This window comes from Medicago truncatula, chromosome 4, assembly GCF_003473485.1.
Source record: "Medicago truncatula cultivar Jemalong A17 chromosome 4, MtrunA17r5.0-ANR, whole genome shotgun sequence".
NCBI lineage: Eukaryota > Viridiplantae > Streptophyta > Magnoliopsida > Fabales > Fabaceae > Medicago > Medicago truncatula.
Genome location: NC_053045.1, coordinates 51667654 through 51678942, shown reverse-complemented (window position 1 = coordinate 51678942; position 11289 = coordinate 51667654). Strand labels below are relative to the sequence as shown.

General features: G+C 35.2%; 2 protein-coding genes across 4 annotated transcripts; both read left to right on the top strand.

The window, feature by feature from the left end:
• Positions 1-1251: 1251 nt before the first annotated feature.
• Positions 1252-2710, top strand: LOC25493740 (uncharacterized). Its single transcript, XM_013602323.3, has 2 exons — positions 1252-1562; positions 1787-2710. The coding sequence occupies exons 1-2, from the start codon at positions 1364-1366 to the stop codon at positions 2248-2250; spliced, it is 663 nt and encodes a 220-aa protein (XP_013457777.2). The 5' UTR covers positions 1252-1363; the 3' UTR covers positions 2251-2710.
• Positions 2711-5580: 2870 nt separating this feature from the next.
• LOC25493739 (kinetochore protein SPC25 homolog) lies at positions 5581-10606 on the top strand. Of its 3 annotated transcripts, none has more exons than XM_039833789.1 (8): positions 5581-5807; positions 5889-5954; positions 6049-6195; positions 7624-7728; positions 7814-7903; positions 7988-8110; positions 8545-8771; positions 10067-10606. In XM_039833789.1, exons 1-8 carry the CDS (start codon positions 5669-5671, stop codon positions 10094-10096), a joined length of 927 nt encoding a protein of 308 aa, XP_039689723.1. In that variant the 5' UTR covers positions 5581-5668; the 3' UTR covers positions 10097-10606. The 3 variants fall into 3 exon arrangements, with proteins under 3 accessions (XP_039689723.1, XP_039689722.1, XP_013457776.1); XM_039833788.1 differs by having other exon boundaries at positions 5583-5807; positions 7615-7728; XM_013602322.3 differs by having other exon boundaries at positions 5584-5807; positions 7615-7728; positions 10100-10606.
• The last annotated feature ends 683 nt before the right edge of the window (positions 10607-11289 follow it).

The following is an 11289-nucleotide window of genomic DNA, read 5'->3' as shown; positions in this document are numbered from 1 at the left end:
TTCCATCTCTTTTGTGTGTTTTATTAAGGTTTCGTCCTTGCTTTCAATTGCCTTGGTTATATGGAATGTTCTTCTCTTGCTTCAAGATTAGTGACATAGTATTAACCTTTTATTCTTTCGGCTGTAAAGTTTAAAGTGGGTTAGTAATATTAATTAAAAAAAATCACGAGACTAAAAGATTGATTGGGGCATATGAAATTGTTTATGCATGGCAAGCATTACATCTTTTCAAGACCAGCAGATTTGAGGGTTGATTGATTCTTACTTAAGCATGAGAACTAATGAAACTTCAAGCAATCGTTCATTCATTATTTAATTTGTTTTTAATAGTGTTTTAATTAAGTTCATTATAGAGACCCGGATATGACAAATTTACTTGCGAGGCTGAGTATGACAAACGCTAGATATATTATTTAATAAACGACTTCATGGGTCAAAAAGGTAAAGACATGGATGAAAGCATATGAAAATGTTTATACATGACCTACGCTACCAATTTTTAATTTGAAGGTTGATTCTTGCTTTAACATGAGAGCTAATGAAGCTTCAAGCAATTGTTCAGTCATTATATATTTGCAATTAATTAAGCCTTAAATTGTGTGCATAGGATATAACTCAGCTAGCAATTGTAATATTAGTTAAGTCACACATTTTCACTCAGATACCTCATAGTTTTGTGTGTGAGTTTTAAATAGTGTTTTCACTTCGACGTTGGAAAAAGAAGCCTAAACCGTTGTACAAACAAGGGGGCGGAGCTTGAAGTTTAAAATGATTGCTGAGTGCGAGTGTGCAATGGCAAACCCAAAGTTTCTTTTGTTGACCAATACCCAAAGTTTATGTCATGAAGAACCATAAGTTCCTTAAAAAAAGAAGTATTTGTAGCATGTATATGTTATGTTTTCTAATCATGCTACAGATTTTATTACTACTGTGAATTAACGGAGTGCAGTTGTGCTTAAGTGCACTGTAATATGTTTTTAACTTTAAAGAATCTCACTGAAAAACTCACACAAAGATAAGTACCGAGAAGTGTATAATTGTATGTACCACGACATATTAAATATCGATGTAGACCTTTTTTTTTTACCTTCTAAGCTATATTTACGAGACAAGTGAGCTTTAACAATCACACTTTGCACGTATTTGAAAAAAACAGTAGTATATAATTGTATGACAAAAGTATAATATGCCCCCAAATTATATCTCACAAGTATCTTCTACCTTACCGTTTCAATAGAGCAGTGTGGCAATTGGGGGCGTATATGAAAATATATAGACTATTATTTTTCTCATTATATGGCCTTCTCGCACGCCCTATGCAAATTACTAAAATGTCCTTCAGATTTTATAATCTGGAACATATATGCATATTCCGAAATATATATTATGGACAACTGCGAAGTATAAAAGGGACTTCACCCCCCAGTTTTACATTTTCACATTCACCATTCACTCTCTCTCTCTACATTATCCCAAAATCCGAACACCGCAAATCTTGTCCAAATTTGGAGTTTTGTTGCTCAAAAGCACCGCATTTCAACCCTTGTCAACCAGCATGGAAGGTAAGTTCGATTTCTGTACACTTGCATGGTTAATTTGGTAGTTTTTTTTTTGGAATTCTGGTCGGGTGCAATCCAGATTTCATTTTCCGGACAGGATTGTTGATGTCTGGAATTTGAAATCCGAACGAACCCATAATGTTTTTTTTTTTTTTTGCTTCTGTTATGTGCAGTTTGATTATGATGTTTGATTGTTATGATTGATTACCCTAATTTGAATGTTACAGAAGGTTCAACATCTAATACTCGGCGCGTAAGGGAGGCAGAGCATGCTTCCCGTAGGAGAGCGTGTAGCCAACGGCATGAAGGTGGTGTTCCTTCGAGGCGTCTGGGTGCTAGAGGACGTCATGCTGATGTAGAGCCTGGTGTCGAGCATCAGCCAGAGTGGCAAGAGTATATGGACTTGCAGCAAGAGCAGCCTGATGTGGGCTTGCAGCACATGGAGGATCAGGAACTTGAGGAGGAGTTGCATGCTATGGACGAGGAAATGGAAGATGTCGAGCCACGACAAAGGCGAAAGAAGAAGGAGAAGGTGGTGGACCCTGAGCCACTAAATGACTATCCTGGTGGCCCACACGAGACTGGCCTGCTCTGGATGGCTGAGATTCAGAGGCCGCATGGTGAGATATCTGCCGGAGAGGGTGCTTCGTCAGTTTGGGTGGGTTCAGACCATACCGGGACATCCCGTTGAGGGTGCAGTTGTTGATGTTAATTTGGCGGAGATCACAAACCGCTTTCTCCGTGCACTTGATTATGCGTTGACACCTAAGCAGTTGGTAGAGCCTGCAGTTCATGGTGTGGAGGCAGAAGATGGATATACCGATTGGTTTTATCGACATTCCCATCCACACATGATTCTTCCAAACATGTCGGTACCGGTGCCGAGGTCATTGGAGCGTGAGATCCTTGATGCGCGAGCTGCTCAGAAGGATGGAGACCTTGCCTACTTACAGCTTAGCGGAAGGATGAGCCGCATTAGAGACCACATCTATGTTGTGATGAGAAGTGGTCTGGTGCCGAAAAGGACTGAGGAATGGTAACATTTGGAGGACGCGTTGAAAGAGGTGAATGACGGGAAAGTTTACCGTCGTCGGGGAGCTACTGATGGTGGCAGGGGTGGTGGCAGAGGTGCTAGGGTGTAGTTATTAGGGATTGATTGTATTTTATTTACTTTTAATGTTTGAATATTTTGGATCACAATGTTATGTAACATTTGGATAATTATGTTTTATTAATGTTTGAAAATTATATTGTGTTGTTAATTTCGATTTTATAACTTGATTTTTTGGTCTGCATATGGTCAAAGGCCAACAACATTGACTAAATCTACTCTAAAACATAGGCTCAGCCAAAACAGATGACTTCTGCCTCTATACTGATGCAGTTTGGATTATATAATCCGGACAGATTTATAACATCCGGATTATATAATCCGGAACCATCGTTCACCACCCACTTTTGTTGACTTTCAACGGGGTGATTTACACTTTTCAGATTATATAATACGAAAATCATATAAATTGTTCGGATTATATAATCCGGATTCATCTATTCATTACTGACATCTTCATCCATCAGGGTGATTAAGTGCCAAAATCCACGAATAAATCCGGAATTAATATTCCGGAAGTAGTTCGGATTATATTTTTCGGACAAAGGGTATTTTGGAAGAAAAAAAATAGGGCGCGTGAGGAAAGGTATAGGGTGGGAAAAGTAATATTGCAGATGCCCAATTATCATAGCCCTTTGTGCGTTTCGACGGGCCTTGCTTTCACATATATTAGGAAGATTGCTCTAGGGGACTCTCAAATTGCTCACGCCCCCTAAAAAACTTCAAAATACCTCCCTTGGATTCTAACTCCCGAACATATTGGACCCGAACTCCCATTCGCTACATTTTGGGAGCTACGTTTGATCCAACTCTATCAGTTATGGATCAATAGTTACAAGGTTTAGTCCTCTTGAGGTTAGCTCAGTTGATAGGGACAATACATAATATATGCAAGGTCATAGGTGACCACCACAAAATAAAAATAGGTATAAGGTTTGAAACTGACCCCTGTAGATGAGACGTTAGAATTCAATTGTTCAATTTTATGTTTTTTTGTAGGATCACTTTTTACAAATTGATTGGATGTTAGGATCTGATCCACTCCTGCGTCAGACTAAAACAATTTTTTACACCGAACCACAACATTTTAGAACATTAAATCACCAAAAATATTTTTTTGCACATCAAACATAAATTTAGATCAAACGTATAAAAAACACAAGTTAAATAATAGTTGATAAAAGATAAAATAATGGGCCATATATAAAACCCAACATGAATGAACATACATACTGATCGATCCTTCTTTAAGAATCGACTGATGAGTCAATAATTAGTAGTTTTAATATAATATTTGATTCTGTTTTATTTAGATTTTAAGTTTATTTATTTAAATATTATTTCCTTTTAGAACTATTTTACTTCAATTGCATATTGTTATATTTCATGAACGAATATTTGATAGATTGAGTCTTGGAGCAAAAGAAAGAGGATTAGAAGCTGATTCAGGGTGCTCTTTTGCTGCTTTTGCTTCGGAAACAAGCTACCTATTTTGATCTAAAAGCCCGTGGTTTCTTGTGGAACATTCTAGTGAATAGTTGCTTAGGTTTTAAGTCGACATAAGGCTATAACTAGAGTAGCTAGCTATCACAACAATTCATCTTTTGTTATCTGAAATAATAAGTGACAATTGTTTCTTTGAATAAAAGTTCACCTTTATTTTATGTTCTTCTTCTTCTTCTTCTTTTCTATGTCTACAATGAACGTGAGTGAGTAGACTCTTCTTGTCTTGGGATTGTTGGGTAAGTCTAAATGACATAACCCTAATCAAACCAAGCATTGAGCCCTAATTTTATATAAATCTACTTTCTAATCTAAATTCACCGTTTTAACATGTATTAACAATTACCAAACTGTAGAAGCGAAAGTGGAGGGTTAGTAATTGTTAATTTATCATCTCAAATATTAATTCATAAAGCAAAAGTGGAGTTTTGATATTGGAACAAATGAATTTAGACAAGGATTGCGAAACATGAAAATAGTCTAGCAAACCTTGAGACATATAAAGTTTCGAACTTCAATGATTCTAATAGCAACCAACCATGAAAATATGCGTGGTTGCTAGAGGACCACACTCACAAAGTTTGCTTGTGAAGGGTTTCAAGGGTTCAAAGAGAAACTTGTCTTTAGAAAGTAAATCCAATATAAAATTATGGTTTAGGGTTTGTTTGTGAAGGACTTGTTATTTAGATGAACCAATAATCACAATGCGCTTTTATTTTTATTATTTTATTTTAATTAAAAATCCAAACTTGCAAACTAAAACTCTTTTCTAATCATTGTTGAAAGTTAAGTAAATTCATAACTCCCTATCAAAACGATACTTTTTATTACTACATCGATAAACCGTGCACTTACAGTTTTATCCCATCATCGACCAATAATGACTTACAGTATCATAGTCATTTTTATCCGTGAGAGTTGTATGAACTAGTAATAGACACGATATGCAACTCAGGACACAATGTGATTCTCACTGACTAAACGAAATAGGCCTCAAATTAGACTCTTTTATAGAAAAACAAAATTACAACAAGTCGTGTAATTATGATGAACTAGATATTATAATAGTCATTATTTAAAGGGTTAATTAAGTTTTTAGTCCCTGTAAAATAAAATCACACTTTTTAGTCCCTGTGACATTTTCCTTAAGCATTTTAGGGACTAAAAATGCTAATGGAAAATTTTTATAGGGACTAAAAATGCTTATGAAAAATTTTATAAGGACTAAAAATGTTGATGGAAAATTTTATAAGGATTAAAAAATGTGATTTTATTTTATGGGGATTAAAAACAAAATTCTAAATATTTATAGGGACTAAAAACTTAATTAATCCTTATTTAAATGAATTGGAGATGTAATTTATGTTTTTGAATGACCAAAGTACACTTTCATTTACATAGTTTAACTGAGAAACTGGCCCACCACAACAACGTTCGAGCTTTTTTTTCTAACTCATGAAATTCAAAAACACTGGATACGAGTGAGTCCAGAAAGATGGAGTGTTCAACTTCTTCAACCCATCGCGACTCAGAAATCACTCAACAAATCCACACCATCGACGCCTTTGCCGCTTCCGTCTCCAAATCCTTCCAATCCATTAAAACCACCGGACAACAAACCGCGAAAACTCAAGGTCTTTAGGGTTTCATCTTTCAATTTTCACTTTCACTCTTTTCCTCATATTAGGGTTTTCATTTTTACTTTTCCTTCTCAGTTCAATTAGAAGAGGTTAAAGACAAATTGAAGGAAGTGGAAGATGAATTGGTTAAAGTACTCGCAGGTTGGTTTGTATAAGTATTAGGGTTTTCAATTTTAAGCTTATTTGTTTTAAGTAAGGGAAAATTTGTGAACTTTTTTTGTTTTTGTTTTTTCAGAAAAGACGCGTAAAGAGGCTAAGCGAATGGCTTTGTTAGATGCTATTGCTTCTGCTAAGGCTAGAGTTGGAAATCTCAACTCAAGTATTCAAGAGGTTCGAACGAGGAAACAAGAATATATCTCGTTTCTATCGCAGCAATCACTCGGTAATTAACCTCTTTTTCCTGCAAATGCTGCAATTTGTAGCTATTTAAGTATTTTATGTTTTTACAGATTCAAACCCTGTTTGGTGAAGGAATTTAACATTGACTTAGTGCCCGTTTGGATTGGCTTATTTTTGAGCTTATGAAAAACAACTTATACAAATAAATAAGCTTTTATGTCTTATTCATAAGCTTGTCAATGTAGTTTATGAAAAAACAGCTCTTATGAAGATACAATTTTCATTAGTGGGAACTTTGAGAAAATACAATTTTCACTAGTGGGAACTTATGAATTAACATAAAAACTTATTTATTTGCATAAGCTATTTTTAATGAGATAAAAAATAAGCTAATCCATGGTTGTCGACATCATGATTGGACATGGTTGTAACTTGTTCCCTATTCAAGTCTACATTTTTATTTGTTTATAGGACATATATTTGATGTTTGCTCAATCTATTTGATATTGTGCACACAATGTATGTTAAACATAAAGTAGCCAAATGCCATCTTGCATAAGTATCGAGATTACATGTACTATGAGGTTGTCATGTCTAGACGCTAACATTTTTTTTTAGTAGCTACTTCAACATGTAAATCTTTGTTTTTCTTCTGGAAGCATAGAACTAGTAAGACATGGATTATCATGCAACCTGTAAAATCATTTTTGAAGATTTTAAGTTCGCCTGTTATAAAATAAGATTTGAAGGATGTTTTTCTAACAATGGGTTTGTCATAACTCATACGTTCTTCATTAATTGCTTTTACAGAACATGTATTTATAAGTTTGAACTGTCGTGGTCGTAGTTCTTAAGCTTGTAACTATGTTGTGGTCGTTTTGGGGTTTCTGTTTGCTGGGTGGTTATTGGTTTACTACATCTCTGGTGCCGGGTCTTGAACCAAGTTTCTTGAGGTTGAAGAGAGAATCTCAACCAAGTGACTTCTCGGGAGACAGGCATTGGTTTACTACATCTGTTTAAGCACCGTCAGTCTTTTTAAATTTTTTAGGGTTTTTTTTAAAGTTGTAATGAAGTAATGGGATATCGTTGGTCCCTTTTGTGTATCAAAGTGGTAGAATTAATGAATTTGGGCTTCAAAAAAGCTTGTCTTGTACAAAATCGGGAGATTTTATGTTTGACCGATATCATGATGCCCACTTCCATTATTTTTGAATGTATGAACTGTTTACAAATACTGAACACATTTTCTCAAGAAAAAAAGTATGAATGTTAGCTGTTGCACAGATGTTATGCATTCTAAGTTTTGATTGAGGAACTATGTTTTTGCGTTTCTTCTCTATTATATATTCTATTTGATTTGTTCTACTTACTAAACTTGAAATTACTTCGTTAAAAGAAATGTTATGTACTTTTATAAGATATCCTCTCACCTCCCTCGTCTTCTCTTTTAATCCATATGAAGCTTTGGCAGCATCTGAAGGGAGGTTGAATGAAGGCATTGAACATACAGACGAAACACATGAGGCCATCTCTTGGTATAACAGGGTACTTGGTTTTCATGTCAAAGGGGGACGTGGTAATTGACAATTAACTTTTTTTGCATAAGGTTTCTTTTTATTCTTCTTCACAAAGTTGATATCCTTATTAGTTATGCTCTTCAGGGGTAAAGTTCACGTTCAAGAATATAAATTTGAAGAATCCAAATGAGGAGTACTCTTTTACTGTCTTCCATGATAAAAATACTTATACATGTAAGCAGCCTGCATTTATGATTTTATACAATATTCAGTGTATATACACTTCATGAAACCTACACCATCTCTTTTATCTTTCAGTGTTACGTTGTGAACCTTCCTTCGATGGTATTGAAGAGCTGGTCCATGAATTAAACAAGACAGATGGTCTGTTTAAGTTTGTCAGAGTAATGAGGAAAAAATTTCAAGAAGCATTGGTACAAGGTATCAATGTTTGTTTCTATCTTTTAAATGAGTGCATGCATGTGATGTGGGAGCTCTGCATATTGGAGACTGAAAAGACCGCTTGAATTGTAAAATGATAATAATTCCAAATATGCAGAGCTCCAATACGAAGTGATTCTATTAATAATAATAGTAATTCCAAATACTTCATATTATAATGATGTTTATTCATTATTTGAAGAAAATTTATTGAATGAATGTTTTACCAGTTCATATGTCTTATTGAACTGTTCAAACATGGTTCTAGTTGATTTGATATTCTTCTCATTAGCTTATTATTATATGAATATAAGTATAATTGTTCTTAATATATTTTCTTCACATGTCTAATTAAATAGTATCTTCGCTTGTTGGAAATTGGATGAAAGGGTTGCTTGTAATGAATGTAACTTTATCTAATTGCTATTAAACAGGGAGCTTAGTTCTAACAACAGTCAATCCTGGAGAATCTGCCTTTATATCTTCATCCGCTCCTGGCACATCTGTTAGAAGTGATTCTACAACCATGGAAAATGAGCATGAAGTGGAACGCTCTGGCAGTAGTGCACAATTAAAGAAAAAACAAGTTCGCAGAAGGAAAAGTTTGGCACGTTTATCTCCTGATTCTGCTTCATCTGTTCGCCAGTCTCCACGTTTGAAGGTATGAATTACTATATGTTGTATTTCTTGAATTTTTTTGTTTAACCACCCAGGTAGACGTTTATGATCACCACTCTGGAATGTTGATACTTTTCAGTTGCAGTGTTGTCTATTGTACTTTGACAAGCACTGTTTTTTGAAGAAGGTGTGTTTTAGGAAGAATAGAATAAATTGGTAAATGGGGCAGGGAAGTTATAACCAAATAGAAAACTTAATAATGTATTAACTGTAGTTAGCTGAAGCATATAATGTATATTAGAGAATAAAGAAGGGTTATGGAATTCCCTAGCTTGTATTCTTGTTGTCAGCAATTGATACAGTCAGCTGCTATCTGATTCTGGCATGTCATTTGGACTTGCTAATGCACCTTTTACCTTCCAAGAGTTGATGGGCGAATTGTGAAGGCTGTAATAGAGGGCCAAAAGAACACGTTGAGCACCTGAAGGTTTTTCGATTGTTCCAATGTAATATCTGGGGGTAAAGATGTAAACTTGCTGAAGAAGCTGTAGTGTCTTTGGCCAAATTGCGTCACAAAAAGGGGTTGCTGTAGGCAGACCTGTAAAAGCTGAATCAATAAATTAGTGGCCTGCCCCAAATACGTGAAGGTCATAAAAAGGTTTTGGGGGTTGATAGGATACTACAGAAAATTTCTGAAGAACTACGGGTTAGTTGCCAAATCGCTTACTGAATTGCTTGAGATAACCTCTAATGATCTAAACAAATGGAACATGTTGTCCAAGCATTAAAGCTATAACTTAACTGTCTGTCCTAGGCTCTTTGTAGTCCCAGATTTGGTCATGGCTTTTATTGTTGAAACTGATGTTTCGAGAAATGCTTGGGAGCTGTGCTGCTGCAATAGGGACATCCTCTAGCTTTCCTTAGCTAACAACTATCAGGGAGGAAATCAGTTTATGATAGAGAGCTAATGACTATAGTGCAGGACTGCTCACTGTGTCAGCAGTCAGTGTGTAAATGGAGGCATTATCTAATGGGGAGGCACCTTTATTATCCGAAATAATGCTCTTTTGAATTTTGTATTTATTGATGTTGGATTAAAATAATTTTGAGTGGCGAAAAATAAAAATGCTAAAAGAACGGTAACTAGGCTCTGACCTACTCAGCTGCACTTAACCTGGGGTTCCTTTTCTAGGTTTTATGACTCATTCTCGAGTCCTGGCCTCCTGGGGTGCTTTAGGCGTGCAGGGTTATTATTGCACGTGTTCTTTCATCAATAAATTTGTAAATAGTTATGATGGCATGTTTTCTACGTGATTTATTTATATGATTCTTGCACAGAACTCGGCTAAACTGATGTATCATATGTGACAGACTAGGAGATAAAATACAAAGGATGTTTGCCACCTCATTTGATGCTACGTGCTGAGCTCCCGAGGTTCTCTTGCAGGCATAACTCATTACTCAGGTTGCTAAGTGTTTGCTAACAAATTCACACATTCCAGACATATCTATGTTCTGGTTGCTAAGCTATTTTTGAAACTATGATGTCAATGTAGTTCTGGTTGTGTGTTATGTCTTGTTTTATTTGTATAGTTCTTTTAATTTTTCCCAAAATCATGTAACCGTCAGTCATTAGGGTGTTGATATAGTTTATTGACAATGTATTTGAAATGGTTTTCCATGATTTTTTATTATTTGTTTCCCTCCTCTTGTGTCCAAAAATTTCACCTTTGGATGAATCTTATGATAGGGAAAAACTACGGTTTTGTCTGGTTCCACCCATTTGAAGGAGGAAAACATGTTTTTAATATTGTGCTAAACTGCTATGTGAAATCTGAAGAAACAAAATAATTAAAGATGCAAGTTGATTGATCTCAATTCGAATGCAATATCTGGGGGTGCTCAACAGTTGGATTTGTTGTATTTTAATTCAAGTTAGTTAAAACAGTTAGGTTTGTTGGCGATTTTTGAGAATTTTCATGTCATATATTGTAAATATACGATATGATGTATCATGCATACATCGTGCAGCTAATTAGAGAAATTAAGGTATTATTTTACTCTAAAACCTTTCCCCTTCGTTATGGTGTAGTTTTAACTTTCCTTTCAAAACTCTAGTATTAGCTTAATGGTTTCTACTTAAAATCAACATTAATTATACACACACACATATGCAAGGTGCCCACAAACAGTGTCATGAAAAGAGGGAAGAAGGATTTCCAACTGCTGTTTGTCTTATGCTTGGTTTGTAACTACGTTTGTCTTTGATTTCTCGTGTTCCAAAGTCTTTTACCGTGCTTTTTCCAAAGCTACAAATTGTATCGTAGGACTAAACGTGTGTTTAGCATCATCTCACCACATACAAACATATGCTTGATTTATGTTTGAGTCAAATGTGACTTTGTCAAAATAACGTAGGCCTCAAATACTAAAGTGCAGCTTTTATTTCCGTTTGAAATGACAATGACTCACTGTGACTTCGATAATATCACCGTCAGTCCAAACACGCCATAACGCCATTAGTTATTCGTGAAGTAAGGTATTAGTATTTTTGAAAGTTG

Bases quoted from the DNA above. Each gene is read 5' to 3' on its own strand.
- LOC25493740 (XM_013602323.3), top strand. From the start codon at position 1,364: ATGCATATTCCGAAATATATATTATGGACAACTGCGAAGTATAAAAGG. The intron at 1,563-1,786 runs GTAAGTTCGATT...TGAATGTTACAG, and splicing joins CTTGTCAACCAGCATGGAAG to AAGGTTCAACATCTAATACT.
- LOC25493739 (XM_039833788.1), top strand. From the start codon at position 5,669: ATGGAGTGTTCAACTTCTTCAACCCATCGCGACTCAGAAATCACTCAA. The intron at 5,808-5,888 runs GTCTTTAGGGTT...TTTCCTTCTCAG, and splicing joins ACAAACCGCGAAAACTCAAG to TTCAATTAGAAGAGGTTAAA. The intron at 8,772-10,066 runs GTATGAATTACT...ATTCTTGCACAG, and splicing joins GCCAGTCTCCACGTTTGAAG to AACTCGGCTAAACTGATGTA.